This window comes from Lactuca serriola, chromosome 1, assembly GCF_051521515.1.
Source record: "Lactuca serriola cultivar US96UC23 chromosome 1, Lser_US96UC23_V15, whole genome shotgun sequence".
NCBI lineage: Eukaryota > Viridiplantae > Streptophyta > Magnoliopsida > Asterales > Asteraceae > Lactuca > Lactuca serriola.
Genome location: NC_136408.1, coordinates 20,232,945 through 20,260,863, shown reverse-complemented (window position 1 = coordinate 20,260,863; position 27,919 = coordinate 20,232,945). Strand labels below are relative to the sequence as shown.

Sequence of the window (27,919 nt, the reverse complement as noted above, 5' to 3'; positions counted from 1 at the left end):
CTTCTTTACCTATACATTTCCATATGTAAAAAAAATATACACCATCATCTCTCTCTCTCTCTCTCTCTCTCTCTCTCTCATACACACAGACACAAACACCACAGCATGAGATTTATCAGGATGACTGAAGACAAAAGATTGTGGATGATGATCAGGTGACTTCGCTTCTTGTTAAGGTTGGTTTTTAGTTATCTTTTCTTCTTAGTTACCGTTTTCTTACCGGGTTTTAATTTGCAACATGTCACGTGTGCACCATAATAGAATCTGTTTGATGTGAATTGGACATCAAAGATAATACGAATGAGTAGTGTTACATTAGGTCATTTTTCGGATATAATATAGTTGTTGTTTGATATAAGACTACATATATATATAGTACTGTTACCATTTTTATAAATATTAATTTATATAAAAGCATAAGTTATGTTTTATTGTTTTTGAAAGTTTAAAATAATTATAATCGAATGTACATTGAACACATGTTTTCAAACTTTAAAGAAAATGAAGATAGATACACTATTAATTCTGCTTTCTAGAAAAACGTAACTATACGCTGAGCATAGTCGCATGTCCATCCAAACATTTGATTACAAGTTCATCTCAAATCTATTATATCATTCTCAATTACATAAGAAAATTTTTAAATGTATTTGTTTCTAACTTATATAGATTTTAAAATATAGTTGTCTTTCTTGAAGTTTTAGTAACCTATTTTTATTTATTTTCAAATTTGAATCATATAATAATTTTCTAGAATATATTATTAGACAATTATAATATTTGTCAAGTGTAGTATTATTTAGAGATGTATTATGTTCTAAACATTTTTTAAAAAATAAAATAAAACTAAAACATAAAAAATAAATATAATATATAAATCAAAAATAAATATCAGTTTTACCATATTTATAACAAGTAATAAACAATACAGATAAACTATCATTATACGAATAAAAAAAACCAAAGTTATAATTACTTTAAAGTTGAAAACCCAAATTATATAAAAGAAACTTTAACACTAAATATAACTTCAATGTATAGCATGACATGATATCAAGTGTTCTATTATTTACAAACACGATTTTTGATAAGAAATAGTGTTGGTTTAAAACCATTTTACATCAAATTTAATATAAAAAATGGGATTTAATGTTGTGTTACAGAGATCATTTTAAAAAGGAATTTTATTTTTTCAATAGGAGCTTGCTTAAACTTATAGATTTGTACATAACGATCCAGGTACTCCTTTGATATCATATGAATTTTCATGTGATGAAAAGAGAAAGAGAGAATGAATTGAAAGAGGAAATTAATTGTGATTATTTTCGATGTCTTCAAAATAAAAATAATAATAAAAAAAAAAATCTATACATACATGAGAATTACTAGAATATACACGCTCGTATGTGCCATGGACGACCATGAGTAATGAATGCTAAAGCGTTGGGTTTTTGTGTATATTTTCCCTTCTTTATTTTACAAAATCTATTTTATTTTTATTTTTTCTGAAAGGAAGCTATATATGTTTGCTTCGAACATGGATAAACTTCATTTTAGAGAGTTAATTTCATGCCTAATATTCACTTAATCATATTGGTTATGGTTTTTAAATTAATCTATAGACAATAAGTTGTTTGTTTCGATTTATACGTAAAATAGTTCATTGTGAGTTGCGACTACAAAGGTATTATTATATGTATCATATGGGCGTGCATGTGTCATAAATACTTCAGTGTAGTTAATTTGTAGCCTGCAAGTTGTGTTGACATAATTTCATGTTCATTTTTGTTGCTCCAAATTTGTGTCATTGGGTAGTGTAGATTATACTTAATGACTTGATAAATTTATTACATGAAAGATGAAACAAACCTCAAATAAAAAAGATATTAATATACATATAAGTTAATTAAGATTATAAATTTATCATCAAGATGTGGCCACTATATTGTAATCGTTCGGAAATCAAACAATTCAAAAAGAGTTGGTAAATATTCGACTCTAATAGATCTACTTTAACATCAACATCGGATAATATGTGGATCAAAATAAAGTATATATTTAAATTTATTGATCAAATTTTATATTCCATAACTCCTTCTTGGAATAGAAAATTACAGAAATGGTCCCTACAAGTGAATGGTATCCAAATTACTAAAAAGGTCCTACAATTTAAAGAATAGGTCCCTATATAGAATTATTTTGACAAGAATGGTCCCTATATTTCAAAACTTTATATAAATTGTCCCTTTCTAATAACAAATTTACAAAAATGATTCATGTTTCATAAAGTTAAAGATATGGTCCCTGCCTACATAAATGGTCCTATGTTTCACAATAGAAATGTTCTCTCTTCACAAATCACAATTATAATCCCTACCAAAAACAAAAATACAAAAATTATCCCTACATTAATTTTACAAAGCAAAACCACAGAAATGGTCATTATTGACTAAAAAAATTATGTAAATGTTCTATTTTTAATAAAACATTAAAAAAAATGTATGAAAAATATAAGATTAATAAATTCGGCGCAAGGTAGAGGCCACCCCACTTGTTGGTTATTACCAAGAATTAAATAAGTATTTAAATATCTATACAAATAATAGGTAAATGACATTAAAAATGTTATTTTTTTAAGGGTGTATTCACTTATATTCATCTAAGAAAACAAGATTTTTTTAATAAAAATAAGTAGGATTATTTAAAGGATATTAATAAAATTATCCTTTATGAACGATATCATAAATACAAAAAATTTTGTACGGAATACATGCATTCTATTCTAAAGTTGGTAAGATTTAACATAAAGATATTCTAGAATCTAATTATACATGAACCACGTACATTTTGTAATGACATCATGCATTTGAAACTGACATAAAAAAAACATTTGGAATGTACAAAATTCCGAAGTAACGTCAAGCTAAAAAAATGGATCTAAATCACTAGTTCTTAGACATTTATTTACTTATTTATGTTTTCTGATTTTGTTTAGTGTTCCAAATCTATTCTAATATTGAAAATGAGTTTATATATTCAGTTTTTTTGGAATACATGTTTGTAGTGGACAATGAGGGCGAATAAATGGTTATATGCATTATATTGCTCCAGATTGCATATACTTGGTGTTTGATTTAACCAGCGATATCAACTTTGTTAGGTTTGATTAACTTGGTGGCTTTCAAGTCCACATTACAAACTAATTAGATTCGTTTTTCTTTTTAATATCCCATATCAAATATCTTTGTTTAGATTATTGAAGACAGTGATGTCATATAGTTTTTAAATATTGTAACTAGTATGCCTTTTGACACAATACAATTATATGTTTTAATCATTATGTGGAAAGTGGTGTATATAAATTCGTTGGGGAAAATCGTTGTGGCGGCAATGGGACGTCCAATGCCGGGAGTAACCAAGTATGTAAATTATGTTATAAGGAATTAAGCATTTTCAACCAAAGTCATATACGATTTATGATAGAGTAATAAAAGCATAACGAAAATAGAACATAATCAATTTATGTGGTTTACACGATCGGATGATCGGCTACGTCCACGGCAAACACGAGAGAGAGGTGAAAGAGAGAGAGAGAGAGAGAGAGAGAGGAGGGGGAGGGTGAGAGAGAGAGAGAGAGAGAGAGATAGGGGAGGGTGAGAGAGAGAGAGAGAGAGAGAGAGAGAGAGAGATTTACTACTTCAGCCATAAAGACTTCAATCATTCAATGATTAATTAGGTTTTAGGAATTCAACGAATATACATACTAGTTGTTTGATCAAAAACTAACAATAACACCAAGCCCAAAAAACACTGACGAAATTGGTACATGAAGAGAACTAGTTTCAACTTTAGCAGCTAAAAATTGTAAATGGCAGTTAAGAGAAATGTTTACAAAGCCAGTTTTTTTAGTTAAACCGGTATGGTGACTGGTTTCCGGCTCAACCGGTTCGATCACCGAATCAACCGGTTTCTATAATTTTCATATTTTTTTTCTTAATTTTCCTACACACATGTACATAAATACTACAAACATACATAAATCAAAATTTTGATGTCCATAAGTTCAAACATTAAAAATACAAGATCAATCCAAATACATTAAAAAAACATATAACCATAAATTTTACATCAATACATGTGTTTTTATTCAATTTAACTGGTTCAATCGGGTTAAATTTTAATTGGTTCAATCGAATTTTTGTAAAAATTGTCCAGTTCTTTTCGGTTCAGAAATAGGCATAAAATGGGTACCAGTTGAACCACTTCCTTCCCTGGTTCCCGATCCAACTGGTTCATAACATTAGTTAAGAGCTATATAATGTAGCATTACGGAAACATTTAAGTCCATAGACTTATGGATGAGCACAACTTGCATGATAATTTGTTGTTATTCATATGTAGCGGAACTTCAAAAGCTAGTACTACCCCTATACAGAAAAGGTTTTGGTTAGAAGGATTTGTAAGTCCACAACTTGGAGCGTATATGAGATGGATGAGGAAAAATACCGAATGAGTGAGCAATAGAAATATGTCATAGTTAATTTACAAGCCAAGACATAGTGCATGTAGAAATAGTCATTAGCTAGTATACCATATGGTGATGCCATAGTGACTTTCAAACAACTAAGGTATAAACTTTGTGATAAACTGGTGGAGCAATATTTCACAATAGAGATGTATCGAACAACATATCAAGCTGTGCATCATGTGTTAGACTCAACTGAATACAAAAAAATGGAACAAATCATGTAGACTTTACTGTCATTGATGGGCAGACGCCAAGACGTCTATAAAACCATAATTGTATCACATCCCAATGATAAGACCTGATACCAAAAAAATGTCATTGTTGCCAACAGATGGGACACACACGTCTAATCGATACAATACAGTATGAATCATCACTAACATTCAATTTAGACTTAGACTTAGTCTTAAACTTAAAATTTACTCATACTTGATGATTCAAACTTTATTGTATTGGTTGGGAACAGATCACAACTATTGGCAATCATTGCGTATTTTTCTATCCAACCTTTTCCTTGGCGTGAGATATAGTTATGATTTCATGGATATCTAGCTTCGCATTTGTCCATTAATAATGGTAAAACATGCATGACTTCTTTGGTTGTTCGTATTTAGTTGGAAATGACACATGATGCCCGACCTACTTGTCCTTGGTATGTTGCTCGATACATTTCCATTGTGAATTAAATATTGCTATATTAATTTATTGTTGTATTTGTATCTTAATTGTTTCAATTCATTACGATCGCATGATATTCACGTTAATTGCATTTTCATTTGTGTACAAGTCTTGCTTGTAAAAATTGACTATATCATATTTGAAATATAAAGCCAATAAAATTATATCCACAATAACACCAAACATTTACTTCCAAATTATAATAACAAAATTAAACTAATATTTATACTAATAGTTAGGTACAAGTTCCATTTTTATTTTAACTTAATAACTAAAGTCAACATATTTCAAAACATTCCACATATTATTTGTATAATTTTGGAAACAAAAAAGCAAATCTACTAAAAAGTCTTTATGTTTAGTTATCATAATCGATTCAGTCTTTATTTTTTTTAGTTAATTAAGTCCCAAAAACCAGAAATTGTATTTCTTTTGATCCTTTTACTAGGTCAATAGGTCATCCACTTTTTGAAAATTACACTTTTGGCCCATATTTTAAAATTTATTACAAATTTGGTCCAAAATTTACACTTTTGGCCTAGATTTCAATATTTTGTTAAAACTTCTTCCTAAATTAATCCTTTTACATCTTTTTTTCAAAATTTTATTTCGAATATGTTTTTTTTGCTTTATAAATCATATTTATACAAACACATATTTTATAATAAATGCATTTTTATACAAACATGTTTTTTATAAAAATTTATACATGCACATTTTTATAAAAGAAAAATGTATACAAAGACTTGTTTGATAAAAATATATACAAACACAATCTTATAAAAAATGTATGCAAACACGCTTTTTAGGAAAAAAAATGTATACAAACACGTGTTTTACAAAAATATATACAAACACATTTTTTTATAAAAAATACATACTAACACAATTTTATAAAAAAAAAAGTATCGAAACACATTTTTATAAAAGAAATGTACTCCCTTCGTCCCATTTTTCGTATCAACTTTTGAGTTTTGAGGTCTTTATTCTTCAACTTTGACCTTAAAATTTTTTATTTGTGTTATAAATTACTTGATGAAACTTATAAGAATAAAAAAAACATTTAAAACACAATCTATTCATAATTTTTCATCAAGTATTATATATCAAAAACAAAAATATTTAAGGTCAAAGTTGAAGAATAAAGACTTCAAAAGTCAAAAGTGGACAATAAATATGGGACAAATTTAGTATAAACATTTATTTGTGTGCATGTAAATACATAAATATATGCAAGTACGTTTACTATGAAATATGTGTTTGTATATTTTTTATATAAAAGTGTGTTTGTATACATTTTTATTGTAACATCCCAAAAATACAGTCTAAAAATTTCATTTCAAATTACTAATAAATCCATAGTTACCAAATCATCACGTAAAATCATAAGTCATTGTATCTCAAAATATCATAAACATTTGTCTAATATATCAGAGTAAAACATCCCAGACGAAAATCATGGTGTGTGCACTGTAGTCATCCCGAGCTCTTCCCCTTGCTACCGGAAGTACCTAAAAACAAAACTAAAAACTAGAAGCACGAAGCTTAGTGAGTCTCCCCAAACTACCACATACCATACACATAATCATATAATCTGTAACGACCATAAAATTCGAGCCAAATTAAAACATTTTAATTCATTCAAAACCATTAAGTTCATACATTTGTTTTCAAAATAGTTTAAACATCAGAGCATTTCCCAGAACCATATCACATAAATCATAAAACATGAGGAGCGGTACAATCACGCCTTCGCCTTGCCACGGTCTCCTGAAGTACCTGAAACAATACACTGAAACTGTAAGCCCGAAAGCTTAGTGAGTTACCCCCAAAATACCAACCACAATAGCATACACATAACATATCATATCATAAACAGAACAGCCATGCATATCGAGTCTACAGTGTGACTGGTCCGCCTGCACCAGACCTTCAGTCCGCCCGGTCCACCCTTTCTCCGAGTCTACAGTATGACTGGTCCGCCCGCATCGGGCCTTCAGTCCACCTGGTCCACTCTCTGATTCTACAGTATGACTGGTCCGCCCACATCGGGCCTTCAGTCTGTCTGGTCCACTCTCCGAGCCTCGGTATATCTGGTCCGCCCTCATGGGGCCTTCAGCCTATCCGGACCACTCGCCGGGCCTTCGGCCTAACCGGTCCGCCCTGGGTATGTTGGCCTACAGCACAAAGCAGGACCCACCTCAACCCAACCCCAATCCAACAACCATGTGCACATAAACATATAATCATATAGCAATTCACAACTAATCAACCGATCTAGCAGATCACATAACATAGCAACTTCCTAACCAGGATACCTACCTAACCAGGTCTCTAACATAGTATCATCATATATACCAGGATACCGACCTTAACCAGGCCTTTAACATAGCATCATCCTATATACCAGGATACCGACCTTAACCAGGTCTCTAACATAGCATCATCCTATATACCAGGATACCGACCTTAATCAGGCCTCTAACATAGCATCATCCTATATACTAGGATACCGACCTTAACCAGGTCTCTAACATAGCATTATCTTATATAATAGGATACCAACCTTAACCAGGTCTCTAACATAGCATCATCCTATATACCAGGATAGCGACTTTAACCAGGTCTCTAACATATACCATCCTAACTACCAGGATGCAGGCATAGCAAAGCAATAACATAACAAACAACTACTCGGATTCCCATCTGATAAAGGGCCGGCCTTGGTGCTTTAGACCCTGTCAATATAGTGAGGATAACTCACCTGTAACTGCTAACTTGAAGAAATAAGACCACGCTGCTTTGAACACCAGCACGAACTCAACCACTGATCACTACCAAATAACCAATCCAATAAATACCAATAATTACCAAAATACCCCTGGAAGACAACTGGTCAACCCTTGGTCAAAGTCAAGGTCCTCACTCAAAGTCAACCTTCCTGGTTGACCCTACTCGTCGAGTCAACCCGTTGAATCTTCGAGTTCCTATGCTCAGAAACTCTCATGCCACGACTCAACTCGCTGAGTCCCCCGAAGACTCGTCGAGTCCAACAAGCTCTGAGTCCCTTCCTGCTCAACTCACCGAGTCATCCCTCGACTCACGGATTGACAGCTCAAAGAGAAAAGGTTAGGATTCCACGACCAGACTCGTCGAGTCCAAGAACAGACTCGCCGAGTCCAAGGCAATCTTCAACAGACTCGTCGAGTTGTTCTTCTAACTCGCCGAGTCCATGCACATATTCATACAACTCGTCGAGTGCACCCATGTGACTCACCGAGTCTCTTCAGTTCTTATTCCATGCAGAGGATTTTCAAGCCATGTAGGGACTAAAATCTATAGATCCACTCTTCTACAGCCTAGCCCTCACATAAAGTTGCAAACTTTACGTGGAACCAAGGTGATATAAGCTCAAAACACTCTAGGGCTAAGGCTAAAGACGAAAGGGCTTCACCAATGACTCTTAAACAGAGCTTTATGACATATAGGACCATCACAAGCTTAGATCTGAAGTAGCATCCTCATATCCAAGCTTTTATCTCGAATTAGTTCTCATATCAATCACTATACATGAATCCATGAAGAAATAGCTTAAGGAAATGGTTCCTTACCCCTGAAATGAGCCCAAACAACTGTAGATTTCTGATCTCCCCAAGCTTCCTAATACAAGCCTCCAAACCTTCAAGCTTCAAATACCAAAGATCCTCCTCCAAGCTCTAACTCACTCAACAATGGGGTTTCCTCATGAATTAGGGTTTATGGATCTCAAATGGGCAGCAAAGAGGCTGAGGGGAAAACATAAGGTTCTTTAAATAGGGTGCAAACCCTGAAAATAGGGTTTCTCATTCCAGCACCGACTCGCCGAGTCTAGCCGCCGACTCGTCGAGTCGGTCACTTAGCACGTGACCAAATCGCGACTCGACTCGCCGAGTCTATCCATAGACTCGCCGAGTTGATCTTTCTTAATTACACCAAGAGCCCTAACTTGCACTTCTGAACTCAGGGTGTTACATAATCACATAATCACATAACATGAGCCTTGCTCGCTTCATCTGGCCCTGCCTGGCATTGAGCAAAGCTCGGTATACATATAAACATATCAAAAATATACATGAATAATTACATAACATAAACTTATAAACATTCCTTGGGCCCCGCCCGACATCAGACCGAAATCCGAAAGCATACAAACATTCCTCGGGCATTTTCCGACATCGGACCGTGGTCCGGAAACATACTAAACAGACACATGCAAGAATCACGAGACATCAAGAATACAAACATTCCTCGGGCCCCGCACGGCATCAGATCGGAATCCAAAAAAATATAAACCTACATCGGGCACTGCCCGGCATCGAACCTTGGTTCGGAACATACTAGCCTATAGATACAGGCCAGTATTGGTGCCTTCGACCCGTTCATGCAGGAGGAAACTTGCCTCCAATGTCGAATGATAATTGAAACGTCTCTGTCCCGGAATCAGCTCTACACACTACCTGAATCAAAACAATCCCCTTAGATACCATCTCATGCTCATAACCCCTTAGGGTTAACTATGTTCAAAGTCAAAGTCAAAGTCAATGCTCCAGGTTGACTCAACTCGTCGAGTTATCCTCCAACTCGGCGAATTGCTATACATCACAGAATCGTGATTTTGCGTTCCAACTCGTCAAGTTCTTCCATAACTCGTCGAGTCCTTCTCTATTATAGAATCTTGATACTTCATTTCAACTCGTCGAGTCCATCCTTGAACTCATCGAGTTCCTCAGTCTGTTAACCATTTCCTAACTCATTAAGCCATTGCCCTTTAGATCTGAACCCTAAACTTCAAATCTCAACTTAAAAATTCCTCTAGAAGGGTAAAGTTTCGAACTTTACCCCTTAATACCCCTTCTAAAAGGATTAAGCTCAAACCCTAATCTAAAAAGGTTAAGGTCTTAATCCAAACACCATCAAAACTAAGAGTTAGACCCTGAGATCATAGATATGGACTCTAAAGAGTAAATAACCACGTAAAGCCTTGAACTTTACCCACATGCATGGCTATAAAGGCTTCAAAGGACCAAAATGATGGTTTAGAGATTGCATGGGACTTCCATTGCCATAAAGTTGGCACCTTTATCCCATGGAAATCCTTCTAGACCTCAGATTTGAAGTATAAACTCATTTAGGACGTCTAACTCTCAAGGACCATGGAACTTGGATCAAAACCACTCAAAATAGCCCTAAAAGAAGATATAAACAACCACAAGGAAAGGTTCAAACTTTATACCAAAAAAACGTCGAGAATGAAGTTAAGATTTTGGATCTACAACTCCTTTTTGTGTCCTTAAGCTTTTCCTTCTTCCAATGGCTTCAAACACCCACTAAAATACTTAGAATGGCTCACAAATACTCACAATAGCATTAGGGTTTCTGGATTTAGGGTTTGGGACTTGGAGGCTGGAAATGAGGCCGACATGGAGGATTTAAGATGCTTAAATAGGATGCAAACCCCGTAAATCAAGGTTTCACCTCTATCAGCCTACTCATGGAGTTGAGGCCTCTCAACTCGTCGAGTAGGTTACTTAAATCACGTGGCCCATATGGTCTCTAATCGACGAGTTTGGGGCTTCCAACTCGTCAAGTTGTTCTTATAAATTAAATAATTACTAAATTAAATATGTACCAGGAACTAGGCGTTACATTTATAAAGATACAATTTTATACATTTTTTTAAAAAAACATGTTTGTATATATAAGTTCCCATTTTCAAAAACAATTTTTTTGGGTTTTAATTAAGTTAAAACACCATTTTCATAAAAACTCAAGTTAAGAAAACTCATTTGTTCCAAAATTAAACTGTTTGAAAATCAAGGTAATATAATAAATGTGGAATCTTGAATGTGGTTGATAAGTGTAGACAGTCACGCCTTCATCTTCTCACGATCACCAATGGTACCTGAAATTTAATCCATAATTGTAAGTCAAACCTTTGTGGGTTCTCCCAAATAAACACATAGGACCGCCTCAATGCCACCCAATATGTCGACATATAGATCAAACAAGCAATCAAATAAACACATAAGCACAAGCAACTATCTACACTAGCCTACATATCTAACAACCTCTACCGCATACAATACACTATGTCATAACTGACAGATCTTCAAGGAATGCATATCTATATGTAACCAAATATGAGATAGAGATTTGAACATGTGATCCCACTCTGGAGCCATAACCAAACAAGGAACGGAAAAGAAAGCCTAGATCAAGCGTTTGCAGGTTATCCTACGTGACTACATATCTGATGGGTTTTAGGTAAAACAAATAAACTAGAAAATAATTCCTAAGTTCACATGCAACCTACTTTGGATCTATGTTTTATCTATTGAACATACAACTTTGAATTGCAAAACAAGAACCCTAGAGGAGAGAGGCTATAATCGAAATTTACAACCTAGGGTTTAGTAATTACATACCTTTCAATTGTTATAGTAAACAATTGATAATTCCCTTGATCTTGATCTTGATCTTCTTGGAAGCTTAGCACCACAAGTGTAATGCCTCTAATGGAATCACACCCAAACTAGCAAGAAGGAAAGTAGATGGGAGAGGGAGTATGCAAAATTTCGGCCCTTAGGGTTTCTTCAAAAGAAAAGAGTGACCAAAACATGAACCAGGAGGCTCCTTATATAGCTGAGGGATCTAGGGTTTAGGGGAAACCCTAGTTATCCTTTGCTTAGGGCCTAAGCAAACCCAAGGGCCTTATCCAAGCCCATATGGACGAAATTATTAGGGTTTCCCCTAAATATTTCATCCACCCTTATCCAAGGGGGTTCTAGAGCCTTCCACTCAACTATTAGATAATTGCAAACTAGTCCCTGCACCTTATAATCAATTCTTTTAACCCCAAAATTAATTCTAATTAATTTATGGCTAACAATTAATTAAACAAAATGATTTCTTATTAATATATTAATCTTTTAACATATTAATAAATTCATTTATGTTAATTTATTAATCTTATAATAAATTAATATCTCTCCTTTCATAATTTCCTTGTCTGGTTGCTAGGTTTGAGGGCAACCCAAAAGGACTGTGTTGCTATCAATTCAAGTACATACCAATTATAGTTATGGGCTTAGACACCTAATCCAACAGTCTACCACTTGGATAAGTCTGTAACTATAATTGCTAGTATGCCTTCTAAATTTGACCAGCAAATTGTAGCTTCCAAAAAACTGCTGCCGAACTCTGACCCAGTCAGTTACGTGTCCTAAGATAAGTGATCATATAATCCTTCGTTCTGCTAGATATCCCTAGACAAAAGACATGGATTGCAATCAACCTCTTTGTCCAGAATCTATGTTTCCCGATTCCTGATTTGTAATTATGTAGGACTTCTAATTGAACACATCAATTTAGTCCTGGCTGGGCCCAGCACACAAGTCAACACCAAATCATCGAGGGGCCCACAGATATCGCTTTTCCCGTTAGGGAAAAAGGAACGAATAAACATTGACTCATATGCTTGTATCTTTTACTCATCAAACCATACATGATAATACGTTTTATAACACCAAGTTACTGATGTGTTTTCTTATCACCAATGCATAGCCGACTTGCAAATCACAACTCATATATCTCTGTTTCAAGATTATAAGATATTATCGTCTCAGTATTACTCGTGATGAATTCCATGAAGTAATACTCTGAGCGAGGGTTTATCCAATACTCAAATCTCAATTTATGAGTACTCATGAACGTTGCAGCAAATACATTGCCATGTCTATCCTTAGACAATCTACAATCCAGTTCATGACAGTCTTGATTCACTACTTACTTCCAAAAGTACGAGCGACTGTGGAGTTTGAATAATCTTATTATTTGGGAAGTAAAACATGCAAAAATGAAACACAATAATAAACAATTGACAAAAGGTAGAACCCAAACTTATAAATAATACTTTATTATTTAATCACCAAAAGTCAATTACATTTACTTTGTTACAAGTTTCAGAAAACTAATCTAACTACTAAAACTAATATCATCTTTCAGTCCTATGCTCCGAGCATGCTGAATATGCTTAGCCCTACTCAGACCCTTTGTGAGGTGATCTGTTGGGTTATCTTCAGATGACACCCTCTTCACTATAAGATGGCCTTCTTCTACTCTATGTCTGATGAAATGGTACTTTCTGTCGATATGTCTGGTTTCACCATGATCTCTCGGTTCCTTTGTCAAGGCAACCGCTCCTTCATTATCGTAGAACAGTTCCATAGGCTCCTGGATGGTTGGAACAACTCTGAGATTCCCGATGAAGTTCCTCAACCAAGCTGCTTCTTTCGACGCTTCACTTGCTGCTATGTACTCTGATTCACAAGTAGAATCAGCCACCGTATCTTGCTTGGAACTCTTCCAAGTAACTGCTCCTCCATTTAATAAGAATACCCAGCCTAACTGAGAACGGAAGTTATCTCTATCCGTCTGAAAGCTGGCATCACTGTAACCATCTACTCTCAAAGTATCATTGCCACCAAGTACAAGGACCCAGTCCTTTGTTCTTCGCAAATACTTGAGTATATTCTTCATGGCTATCCAATGAGCTCTACCTGGGTTTCCCTGATAGCGACTGACCATGCTCAAAGCAAATGCCACATCAGGGCGAGTACATGTCATAGCGTACATGATCGATCCGACAGCGGAAGCATAAGGTACACGACTCATGTCATCTATTTCCTCATCTGTACTCGGGCATTGAGTCTTACTCAATTTGGTATTGCTATGGATAGGTAGCTCTCCCTTCTTGGAATTTTCCATACTAAACCTCTTTAGTACCTTATCCAAGTATGTGCTCTGACTAAGTCCAATTAGTCTCTTCTTTCTATCTCTCAATATTCTAATCCCAAGAATATAGGCGGCTTCTCCTAGGTCTTTCATGGCAAAACACTTTCCAAGCCAAGACTTAACTTCATTCAAGGTTGAAATGTTGTTGCCAATGAGTAATATGTCATCGACATATAACACCAGAAAAGTTACTATACTCCCACTAGCCTTGATATACACACAAAAATCATCTTCAATTCTAGAGAAACCAAACTCTTTGACTTTCTCATGGAAGCAAAGATTCCAGCTGCGAGATGCTTGTTTCAATCCATAAATGGATTTCTCAAGCTTGCATACTCTATTGGGAAACTTTGCATCAACAAAACCCTCTGGCTGACTCATGTAAACATCCTCAGCCAACTTCCCGTTAAGGAAGGCAGTCTTGACATCCATCTGCCAGATTTCATAGTCATGAAAGGCAGCTATGGCGAGCAATATCCTAATAGATTTAATCTTAGCCACCGGCGAAGAAGTCTCATCATAGTCAACCCCTGGGGTTTGAGTGAAACCTTTTGCAACCAGTCGAGCCTTGAACGTATGCACATTCCCATCCATGTCTGTCTTCTTCTTGAAGATCCATTTGCACCCAACTGTCTTCCGACCTGGTGCACTATCAACCAAATTCCAAACTTGGTTGTCATACATGGACTTAATCTCGCTGTCCATTGCCTCTTTCCACTTGGAAGCCTCTGGGCCTGCCATTGCTTCCTTATAAGTGACTGGTTCATCTAAGTTTACCAGTGTTCTGTCACTTATGAATGTGTCACCATCTGAAGTAATATGAAAACCATACAACCCGGGTGGCACACTCACCCTAGTGGATCTTCGAAGAGGTAATGATTTATCAACCGGTTCAACTGGAACTGTTTCCTCTGGTTGAGTGCTAGTGTCATATAAGGTTCCTTCATTGGTTGACTCTTGAATCTCTTCAAGGTCAATGGTACTCCCACTATCCTCTTTGAATATGAGCTCTCTTTCCAGAAAGACTCCTCTTCGAGCTACAAACACCACGTTTTCACTAGGTCTGTAGAACAAATATCCAAAAGACTGCTTTGGGTAACCAATGAAAACACATTTCTCACTTCTAGCTGCTAGCTTGTCGTGAGTCTCTCGTCTTACGAAAGCTTCACAACCCCAGACTTTAATATGTGCTAACGAGGGAACTTTCCCTGTCCACATTTCGTGAGGTGTTTTGGCAACCTTCTTTGTAGGGACAAGATTGAGGATGTGGACGGTTGTCTCTAAGGCATACCCCCAGAAGTGAATAGGAAGCGAGGCACGACTCATCATAGAACGAACCATATCTAACAAGGTTCGATTACGCCTCTCAGCTACACCATTTAACTGTGGTGTCCTAGGAGGAGTCAATTGTGAGACTATCCCACATTCTTTCAGATAGTCGTTGAACTTGGTACTAAGATACTCCCCGCCTCTATCGGATCTAAGTATCTTGATCTTTCTGCCCAATTGATTTTCGACTTCATGCTTAAACTCTTTGAACTTTTCAAAGGTTTCTGACTTATGTTTGATCAAGTAGATGTAACCATATCTGCTATAATCGTCAGTGAAAGTCACATAGAATCGATTAGCATCCCTTGTGGTTGATCTGAAAGGCCCACACACATCTGTGTGTATGAGATCCAACAGACCTTCACCTCTTTCACAAGACCCTGTGAATGGTGATTTTGTTATCTTTCCCAAAAGACAAGATTCACACATATCATCTGATTTTAGGTCAAATGATTCCAACACTCCATCCTTTTGGAGTTGGGCTATGTGTTTCTTGTTAATGTGTCCAAGACGACAATGCCACAAGCATGCCTTGTCTACACTATTAGACAAGTCAATATTAAGTACACTATTTCCTAAGCTATCAACACAAGTCACTGTTTCATACACACCATCACAAGGTAAAGCTTCAAACACAAAAACACCATTCTTATAAACAGAAATTGAACCATTCAAATCATTAAAAGAATATTTAAAACCTTTTCTGAACAATGCATGAAATGAAATAATGTTTCTCGTCATCTCAGACGAATAGCAACAATTTATTAAATCTAATCTAACATCATTACTGAGCAAAAGTTGATAAACTCCGATCTTGGTAACTAGTGAAGACTTTTTGTTCCCCATGATCAAGTTTCTTCTCCCATGCTCTATCTCCTCACTTTCCCTTAGCCCCTGCAAATCAGAACAGATATGAAATCCACATCCTGTATCAAGGACCCATGAACGAGAAGATAATGAGTTATTAGCAGAAATAGTGTAAATACGTGCCGAGGATGGCTTCACTTTGCCATCCTTGATATCTTGCAGATATTGTAGGCAAGATCTCTTCTAATGCCCCTTTTGATTGCAGTAAAAGCAAATGGCCTCTTTTGGATCAGAAACATGGGGAGTGGAACCATTGGGCTTAGCCTTTGGGCCATTACTAGATGACACAGCTTGAGCCTTGCTCTTCCAGTTTTGCTTGGGAGGACCTTTCCTCTTCTTCCCCTTTCCCTGTCCAATGGCCAAGACAGGGGCACTTATAGGTGTGGAGGGTATACTTTTACCCTTCATCCCTGCCTCAGCTGTCTGCAACAAGTTGTGCAATTGGGCCAAAGTCTGCTCAGTGTTGTTCAAATGGTAAGTTAAGATAAATTGACCATAACAATCAGGCAACGAGTTCAAGACCATGTCAATGTCCAATTCCTCATCGAAGTGAATGTTGAGCTTGACCAAACGCTCTATGTAGCGTTGCATTCTTTGCACATGAGATACAACCGATACCCCCTCTTTCATCTTGCAAGCCATGAGTGACTTGACTACCTCAAACTTTTCTTGACGAGCTCGCTTATGGTACTTTTCCATAAGGTCCTTGTTCATCTCAAAAGGCCAGTAGTCCTCATAGTACCTCTGCAATTCTGGGGACATGGTTGCAACCATGATGCATGCCACTTTGGTAGCATCATCATAGTGTTTCTTGTAGGCAGCATACTCTTCGGGAGTGGCTTTTGACTCATCAAGTTCTTTGAGCTCCTTTTCAAGGACATACTCTTTGTCCTTGAATCTAAGCGCCATCTTGATGTTACGCATCCAATCGTTATAGTTGGAGCCATCCATAACGACTTTGGAGCAGATGTTTAGTAGAGAGAAGTTGTGGCTGGAGGATGATGAAGCAGAAGTGTTTCCAGGAGTAGACATCTGAAAAGAAAGATAGTTTTAGTTAGATTCCAAGACACCTCAATATAATAACCCAAAGATATCATATCAAGGTTAGGACCCAACTATGACGATTTACAACTTAGAAATGGGATGCCGAGATCCAAGTTCAAATCTCATAAAGGTAGGTGAATGACGATTCACCAATTCCACCATTAGACAAAATAAACGAAGTGAAATTCCTAATTCTTTTTTAGATACATTAAAACTATTTAATGGCATGTTTTAATCTCGGATTATGCTCTACTATTTGTGACTGGGATACCGAGGATCACAAACTAGATGTGAATAACCATGTAAATGTGCTTGGTAACCTTATTGTCTTTATCATTACCTATTGATGTGCCGGTAAACCACACACGCTCCATCAAAATGATAATTATAAGATACCCATTACTACTCTTTATTAGTGTCTTTTAGTGTGCCGGTTAACCACACACGCTCCACTAACGACCAATAAAGCATAATGTGCAATTTCATGGATTAGTATACTTTTCACATTTTTCCTAAAGTAACTAGAGTTGGGATTTTGAAAAATAGTGTTCTAGTACTTTCTTTAATAGCATTATACTTTTAATGGGAAGTAGTTGTCCTATCAAATCCGTTCTGCTAACGACCCTCCACTAATCAAGGAAGCGGTGGGTGAGAGTGGACATCCATTCAACTACCATTTTATAGGCAGTTTCCTTATACCCCCTTATAGACTAGCTTCGTGAATGAGGCATACTAGCGATTTGACTGACCATATTCTTATACATATATAATTTTTAACTTTTAATTATAATATATATAAGGTGTGTTTTAAAAACATTTTAAAACTCCAAGGGTTTATATAAATTTTTTTCGAAATTTAAACTATTAAATTTTAAATTTAAATAAACCAATTAATTAGATTTAATATTTATCTATTAATTAACTTTTAATTAATTTATTAAATCTTGTATGGAATATCTAATTAAATTAAACAATTAATTTAATCCTAATCCATATCCCTTCTAGATTTCAAAAATATGGGGATAGGATAATTTCCTTATTTTTCTCAATTATCCAATAAGGCAACTATTATCCAAAACAAAGAAACCCTAATCTTTATAGCATATTTCGAAATTTTCAAGGGAGGAGGCTAGGGTTTTCAAAACCCTAACCCTAATTTCGATTAGGGTTCTTTGGAGGCTAGGGTTTTCAAAAACCCTTTGATCCACAACCCTAAAAATCGAAAAAATGGCCTTTAGGGATTAATAGCTATAAACCCTAATTTGCAATTCAACAATTATAACAATTCAATTTAAAACAAACAATGTCTCTGATACCACTGATGGGTTTTAGGTAAAACAAATAAACTAGAAAACAATTCCTAAGTTCACATGCAACCTACTTTGGATCTATGTTTTATCTATTGAACATACAACTTTGAATTACAAAACAAGAACCCTAGAGGAGAGAGACTATAATCGAAATTTACAACCTAGGGTTTAGTAATTACATACCTTTCAATTGTTATAGTAAACAATTGATAATTCCCTTGATCTTGATCTTGATCTTCTTGGAAGCTTAGCACCACAAGTGTAATGCCTCTAATGGAATCACACCCAAACTAGCAAGAAGGAAAGTAGAGGAGAGAGGGGAGAGGGAGTATGCAAAATTTCAGCCCTTAGGGTTTCTTCAAAAGAAAAGAGTGACCAAAACATGAACCAGGAGGCTCCTTATATAGCTGAGGGATCTAGGGTTTAGGGGAAACCCTAGCTATCCTTTGCTTAGGACCTAAGCAAACCCAAGGGCCTTATCCAAGCCCCTATGGACGAAATTATTAGGGTTTCCCCTAAAGATTTCGTCCACCCTTATCCAAGGGGGTTCTAGAGCCTTCCACTCAACTATTAGATAATTGCAAACTAGTCCCTGCACCTTATAATCAATTCTTTTAACCCCAAAATTAATTCTAATTAATTTCTGGCTAACAATTAATTAAACAAAATGATTTCTTATTAATATATTAATCTTTTAACATATTAATAAATTCATTTATATTAATTTATTAATCTTATAATAAATTAATATCTCTCCTTTCATAATTTCCTTGTCTGGTTGCTAGGTTTGAGGGCAACCCAAAAGGACTGTGCTACTATCAATTCAAGTACATACCAATTATAGTTATGGGCTTAGACACCTAATCCAACAATATCACCCCTAGGGCACTCCACTAGACGATTATCAACCTATTGGTATTCTAACCAGCATACCACTTGTCACACCCCAAAACCAAGAACGGCGGAAACGTTCTGGGGCGGAGGACGTCATGTAAGGTAATCATAACACAGTAAATGTAAATAGGCAAACAACATCATCCATTGCATTAAATATAAAATTTTAATACATGCGTGTTCTGTACAGTTTTAGACACCAAAAATATAACATAAATCAAAATAATAAAATGATGAGTCTTGAGTACGCTCCGTCATCTCAAAAACTGGCATCGGTACCTGTCTACTGATGACCTGAGAATACAAGTTATTTTGAAAGAGTTTATCAGCATTAAGCTGGTGAGTTCATAAGCATTTTAGTGTCAATGTTTGTTGTCAAAAACGTTTGGACCTGTCTCAATGTATAAGTTTGTAAAAGTTTGAATCTCTCAGAAAATCCTATATTTTCTATAAAAGTAACCTTCTACCAAGGCTAAACTGTTTTGTAAACTCGTCTGTTGTAAAAGTGTGTAATTACCCAAGTATAAATATAGTTTGTACATTAATACTTAAGTGAGATTATCACCAAAATATGTAATGGGTAAATCATTGTAGTACTGTAGCTTTGTATAATAAGAACTACTGTTGTACTAATTACTACTACCTTAAACCGGATTTATATTAAGGTATAATGTGATAATTGCACCATACTATCGACTGATAACAACGACATAAAGAACGGTCGTAATAACGGAATGACGTTTGGCACCCGCAGACCTGCAGGTCCGGCTGTAGCTAGCAGCAAGGTGTAGGATAGTCAATCCAGTATAGATCTATACGCAAACTCAACGCTCTCCCTCCAAGAGAATTCTGGCTACAACTCGGGCCATGACATTTAAGGCATGCTCCGATACAGTGGATCACATTTGTTATCGTATTCTTGCATATGTGATGAAATGTTTCTTGTTCTAGTATAGTTGTATATGTTCTCTTCCTAGTATAGACTCATGAATGAACTGACTCATTGATCTAGCAGTTGTAATAGTATGGTTCTGTGTTACCCCGATGGTAACTTGTTAACGGTGCGTTTAGTACGTATGATTATGGAAGTACTTTTATGTCTATATATGTATATTTGATATATAATTAATATGGAAACGACCTTCGGATGGTCACCCAAAATCCTATCAGACCACATCCAAATCGAGGAAAACGAAACAAGGTGGGTAGCCTTCCTAAGTCTTTTAAACATTACTTATATAACTACACATATACGGGCATGCAATTTATAATATAAAAGCATAAATAAGTATTTATAAGGCATTTGAAACATAAGTATTATTTTTAAAGAAAGATTGACTTGATGTCAATCTATAAAACAATTTGAAGGCGTAGATTTGATTAAAACAGTTTAAGTATAAGGAACATTTGTTTAAATCACAGTTGCAGTGTAAATTCGAAAAGTAAATGGGTTTGGAAAACATTTATAAGTAAAACAGTTTGATAGATAGTTTAAATAGTGATAAAATCACTGGTTTCCCTAGTTATTAATCACATGTGATTAGTACAATCACAGGTGATTGAAACAATAACTATAAGTATTTAACTTGCATTCCCCCCCCCCCCTTTTGAAAGCATATAAAAGCATTTAGAATATTTAACAGGTTGATTAAGGGGTATGAAACTCACTTGATTGATTGAGGAAAGCGAGATGGAAAACCGGGCAGAGTTTCGTCTCGGAAAACGGATTTTTCTCGGGATTCTCGGGAATCTCGGGAGTAAAATCGACCCTCGGGACTTGAGCAAAAAGACCAGAGCTTCGGGTTATAACGGGCACGGAAAACGAGACAAAGTTGTGAGAGAGAGGAGAGAAATGAGCAACATTTTCGGAAAGCCTCGCATCCTATTTATAGGAAGGCTGAACCGCCTCCGAACGCGGGGCGTACGCTCGTACGCAGCGCGTACGCGTACGTCATGCATGACCGAAGCCTCGACTGCCTCGGTTCGGATGGGACGGGTTGCTGGGTACGCGGGTCGGACGGGACAGCGGGTCGGACGGGTCGGAGCTTCGGACGGGTCGGACGGGTTAGAACTCTTCGGATAGTGCGACGTGGACGATCCGAGACCCTCGATCTCAGTACGCGGGGCGTACGAAGGTACGCAGGGCGTACTTCGGTCCAATCCGATGACTCCCCTTCGGATATTACCGGGAATTTATAATTAAATTTATATTTATTATAAATAAACTTCAAAAATTCATATCTCCCTCATACGAACTCCGTTTTTGACGTTCTTTATATCCTTGCGAAGGTGAGACCATGATCTACGACTTTCGTTTAGATTCCGTTGGCTAATTCCGAAATTATTTTTATTATTTATTTATTAAAATGACGTGATTAAGGAATTTCTTCAAAATTTCATAACTTCCTCATCCGGAGTCAGATTTGGACGTTCTTTTTATGTACGCAAACCTTGATATGATTCCTATTACTTTATTTAATCCGAATAAGATTTTAGGAAGGTTACATTTTGACCTAATTTTGATCGGTTTTACATTACATTGACTCGAAATATCGGGTTGTCACACCACTACTCCTAGATCTTGACACAAAAGGATATATATTGTAACACATAGTATAGTGAGGAAACTCACCTAAATCAAAGACCCAAGAAAACACATCAACACCTTTACTACCTGCATTGATCACTCTTGCAGACCGACTGACACCAAACAAAGATAGATCCTTAATCACTAACCCAAGTCCTTCAATTTTGACCCAAAGTCAAACTAGTCAAAAGTCAACATTCAACGGTTAACAAAAGTCAATGGTCAACCAAGTCGATGCCTACCACGACGTGGAGACCTCTTGGCCACATCGTAGGCATGCTAGGACAAGATAGTTACGATGCAAAGAACCACCACGTCGTGGCTAGCCCTTTTCCACTTCGTGGTAACTAGTAAATTGTCATAATCTTCATTAAGATCTTAATCCTTTAAGCCACTCATTCATACTTTCTAGGAGTCTTTCTACCACCCAAATACATAATAAAAATCATTGTTTTATGGTCATGCATGTCCTTTCCAAACTAGGTCACTAATGAAAGAAATGAAGTCCAAAGCTCCTGCTTGGGACCAAGGACTCCATAGAATATTAGATTTAGAATATATAACCATAAAGGGACCTCAATGATCCCATAAAGTTACCAACTTTATGGAAACCACCCACTCAACCCACCTTGAATCATGAAGAACTAGCTTTTAAGCCTAAATCTAGAAGAATATCACATAAAGATAGAAACTTAGGGACCTACAAAAGTATAGAAGATGTGGAAGAAGGTGGTGAGGAGGTTTGCTTGTTGTATCTTTGCTCAAAAGGTACCTTCTTCTTCAAGTTGCAATCTAAGGCTTAACACTTCAAGAACACCACAACCACACCAAGAACACTTAAATGAGGCTAGGGTTTTAGATATAAGAGGGTGGAGGCCGTAGAGAATTTCTTAACCCTGAAGTTAAGGTACTTAAATATGGAGAAAACCCCAAAAATCATGGGCTTAGGCTGCATCAGCTGCCATGTCATAGCGGCCATCAAAACATGCGTTCTCATAATGGACATACCATGTTGTGGTCCTCCATACTCCACGTCATGGCACTAGGTTTTTCCCAAAAAAACCTTACCTTGATCCCTCGAAGTCCTCAACTGATCTATTTTGAAAACGGATGTTACAACATTTTGTTATAAAATATGTGTTTGTATACATTTTTTTATAACATACGTGTTTGTATTAACTTTTTGTAAAAACAAATTTATATTTATTTATGTACTTAATAAACACATAATTTTATAATTAGGTATTTCGCATACAAAAGTGTTAAAACAAGGTTTTTCTATAGAAAAAAGAAGGTTTTTTCAAGTAAAAATATATTTTTTTTTGCATAAATATGATTTTATAAAGCAAAAATACATATTCAAAATAAAAATTTGAAAATAATTATAAAAAAAATTAAATTTATTCGTAATTAAATTTTGAAAGATAGGCTAAAAGTATAAATTTTGAACCAAAATTATAAAAAAATAAAATAAAAATCTAGGCCAAAAGTTTAATTTTTTAAGTTGAATGACTGCTGACCGGATAAAAGGATCAAAATGAATACAATTTTTGGTTTTTAGAAATTAATTAAATAAAAAAATAAATATTAAATCAATTATAAGGCTTAAAATATGAACTTTTCATTTTCGAAACTAGAATAAAAATACTTAAAATTTGACCTTTTCATAGTGCTAGCTTGCAATTGCCATCTGTTGGTGAATTTTTTTTCTTTTAATTAAAAAGGTTTATTCTCTAATGCAATCTCCAATTTCGTATGTGCTAACCGTGAAATTAGAGGTTATTTTTGGATTTTTTTTAATAAAACAGGTTAATTCTTTGAGTAAATTACACGAATGGTCCCTATGGTTTAAGGTAATTTGCGTGTTTTGTCCATAACTTATTTTTTTAACTCGGAAGGTCCCTACTGTTTGTTTTTGTTACGCGCCTGGTCCTGTCTCACCTAAAAAGACTATTTTGCCCTTGATTTTTTAACTTATTTAAATAAACACACCCTCAACCCAACCCCCTCACATTACCCTACCTACCATACCATTTTTCCCTATTTAAATAATAGTCTTTTTAGGTAAGACATGGACCAAGTGCGAAACAAAAACAAAAAGTAGAGATCAAGCGCGTAACAAAAACAAACATTAAGAACCTTCCGAGTTAAAAAAAAATAAGTTAGGGACCAAATACGCAAATTACCCCAAACCATAGGGACCAGTCATGTAATTTACTCTAATTCTTTAATGCTGTCACCCATTCATATATGCTATCTGTGAAATTGGTGGCTATTTTCGAAATTTTTGTTAGTTTATGTTTAATTTTAAAAAAATATATATTATTTTGATTAGCCTAATTTGTTATTTTTGTTATAAAGCTCAACTATATCATAATAAATTCCGAGTAGAACTTAAACATCTAGAAGTAGAATTTAATATATAAGTATTGATCAACAAATGACTATTATATTTATTTATTTTAAAAATATATGAGTCCTACCATCAACGTTCCATATGCCAAAGCCTCAAAGGACTTTCAATATGATTCTTTTTCTAGGTACGTATTCTGTCTCTTAGCAAGTAATTGATTTAACCCACCAAGAGTTGTTGCCAACAAATCAACTAAAGTTAAATATATTCTCATGTAGGAGGCACAATTCGTTGTGTTTGAACTTGCAGTTTAGTGACTGGATATTTAACAGGTTAAGACTTGGTAATTGTTTGACATCTGGAACGGCAGTTTGACCACATCTCGATTGTCAAGTCTTCTACTTAATTAGTAATAACCAACGACTCCAGCATTGGGTGCATCACCCATGTTGATGTTAAGTTCTAAAACTAATTCTTTCGAAGATTAAATAATGCAAAGCTAAGTATATTACTATTTTAACTAAAGAATCACTTTCTCTCAAATGCTTTTGGATTGAAGTGGGTATCAATCGTCGATATTGGCAAAAGAATCTTACAAAATAAAGATTTAAACGGGTCGGGTCGTGCATATCCATAACTCCTGCCGTCCTACTACTACTCAAACATCCGAACACCCTACAATATAAATTATATCCTCCTAACAAAGCAAAATGAAGTCACATATGAAACACATTCTGTAACGATATATAATATTCAGAGTTAGAACTGAAATTGGAAGTTCAAACACATCCAAATATCATGGATACGATTAGTGAAAGGTCTGAGAAATCATCATATATAGAGCCCTCGATTGTAATGGATCATATAAAAAAACAACAATCGTATAAGGTAACATACACTATGATACCATCCTTATTTTCTATCATCGTTCTAACAAATATTTTCTTGGGATTTTTAGGTAGAAGAGCCGATACCAATCTCAACTATGACATTAGTAAGCAACGGTTGTGTTGATTATAGAGGGAGAATTGCTGACAAACGAAAAACCGGAGGATGGAGGGCATCTCCTTTCATTATTGGTATGAAATAGTTACACTATATATAATCAAACTATCTTTTTAATAGTGTATATTTTGTTTAAAGTTCTAAGTTTTATAATTTAATTCTTCAACTGAATTATGGTGTTTTTTTTATAGTGAATGAGGTGGCAGAAAGACTAGCATTCTTCGCAGTTGCAGTGAGTATGGTGCTGTATTTGGCGAGGGAGATGCACCAATCGCTACCAAATGCCGTCACACATGTGACAGATTGGATTGGAGCTGCTTACGTGCTTACTTTGGTTGGGGCTTTCATAGCCGATGCTTATTTAGGGCGATTTTTAACCATCATCCTCTTCTCTTTCATCTACTTTGGGGTATGAACAATATATTGGATTTATTAAACTATTAAGTTAAATAAATAGAACAGTTTCTCATTTTTTTTATATAAGTTTATGCAACAATATAGTTTTCACACCAGTTATACAACCATGTTTTAAGTTCTTTTTAAAAATTCATAATTTATACGAGCATAAATTGGTAAAGGATGTACTTAATTGCATACATTAGTGAGAAATAAATGATAAATTGAACCTTAGGTATTCAAATCCATGAATTTTATAAAATTAAATGAACTAGCGTATCATCATTCTAGCTTTCATATAATTTTTAACTTTATTTGTTTACAACAGAACTCCACAAAATTCAACGAAAAATATGTAAAAGAATATTATTTATAAAATCTAATTTATGATATTTATTTAAGGTTAAAAAGTTTTAAAAAAAAAAATCTCATTGGAGGGAATATTGTTATTCGGAGATTAATGAAAAGTCATTAATGCATCAGGGAATGGTGATGCTGACAATTTCAGCAAAAATGGACAGCTTACGTCCACCACTCTGCCTGAAAAGACCATGCCCTCCAGCATCCGACGGTCAAACGGCGTTCCTCTACACTGCACTTGCTCTCATCGCCGTCGGCACCGGCGGAATCAAGCCTTGTGTTTCCTCCTTCGGGGCTGATCAGTTTGACGAAGAAGATGAAAGGGAAGTCGTAAAAAAATACGCATTCTTCAACTGGTTCTTCTTCGCTATTAACATGGGTGCACTGTTGGGAATCACTCTTTTGGTGTACGTACAACAAGAAAAAGGGTTTGCTTGGGGTTTCGGAATCCCCACCATAGCCATGTTCACCTCCATCCTGATTTTGTTGGCCGGATTCTCGAGTTACCGGTACAAGAAGCCGATGGGGAGTGCTTTCACCAGATTTGTTCAGGTGATGGTGGTTTCCGTCAAGAACCATCTCCGGGGAGTTGGTGTAGTTTCCGGTAGCCAACTTTATGAGGTTTCCACTCAAGAATCAGACATATTTGGGGCAAGAAAACTCTTTCACACTCCACAATACAGATTCTTAGACAAAGCAGCAGTTATCGAAGACCATGAATCCTCGATCACTCGAAACAGATGGAAACTATGCACAGTGACACAAGTCGAAGAATTCAAATGCTTCATAAGAGTCTTACCCATCTGGGCAACCACCATTGCTCTCTCTATCTCCTTCGCTCAGATATCCACCTTCTTCCTCAGCCAAGCCGCTACCATGGATCGGAAACTAGGCTCCAACTTCGTCATCCCATCAGGCTCCGTCCCAGTGTTTTCCGCCATTAACGCCCTCATCCTGGTTCCCATTTACGAAAAGCTCATCGTCCCTTTCCTCCGGAGCAAAACCGGCCACCGTCGTGGCATCACTTCCTTACAACGCATGGGTGTAGGTCTATTCATTTCCATTTTCGCTATGGCGTCGGCTGCAGTTGTTGAACACAAACGCAGGACTCATTCGAACCCGACAACCCTAAGCGTGTTCTGGTTGTTCCCTCAGTTTTTTCTAATGGGTAGTGCCGAGGTTTTTACATATGTGGGACAACTGGAGTTCTTTTACGACGAAGCTACAGATGGTACGAGGAGTCTAAGCAGTGCTATGTTCTTGAGCGAGATCGGGATCGGAAGTTGGTTGAGTACTGCGATTGTGAAGATCGTTCAACGGGCAACAGGGGATGAGGAGAAAGGGTGGTTGAGGAACGATTTGAATGCGAGTAAGTTGGATTATTTCTTCTGGATATTGATGGCGATTAATGGTGTAAATTTGGTGGTTTATATGTGGGTTGCTCGACGATACAAGGGCAGAGATGGAGCAAGTGCCATCGGAAGTGTTAGAGATGAATCCACCACAGTGGTTGATCAAAGTTAATTACAACTTGTTTAATTTTTATTGTTATGAAACGTTTTTTTATTTATATATTTACCAAGCCATGTTGATTTTCGTTTTATTGTTAAATCCAAGTTGTTAATTTGTCCATTAATCATTATATATTTGGTCTTCGGTGGAACACATATCATCACCAAGATACTATTGAATATTTGAATCGTTATATAATTAAACAATATGTACTTGAGAATTCA

At 35.7% G+C, this 27,919-nt stretch overlaps 1 protein-coding gene across 3 annotated transcripts; it reads left to right on the top strand.

Annotated features, from left to right (window-relative positions):
• Positions 1 to 26: 26 nt before the first annotated feature.
• Positions 27 to 27,919, top strand: LOC145067533 (protein NRT1/ PTR FAMILY 8.1-like). Of its 3 annotated transcripts, none has more exons than XM_079014706.1 (4): positions 27 to 176; positions 25,381 to 25,501; positions 25,619 to 25,836; positions 26,307 to 27,919. In XM_079014706.1, the coding sequence occupies exons 2-4, from the start codon at positions 25,408 to 25,410 to the stop codon at positions 27,705 to 27,707; spliced, it is 1,713 nt and encodes a 570-aa protein (XP_078870832.1). In that variant the 5' UTR covers positions 27 to 176; positions 25,381 to 25,407; the 3' UTR covers positions 27,708 to 27,919. The 3 variants fall into 3 exon arrangements, with proteins under 3 accessions (XP_078870832.1, XP_078870865.1, XP_078870801.1); XM_079014739.1 differs by having other exon boundaries at positions 32 to 155; XM_079014675.1 differs by lacking the exon at positions 27 to 176 and adding an exon at positions 24,891 to 25,310.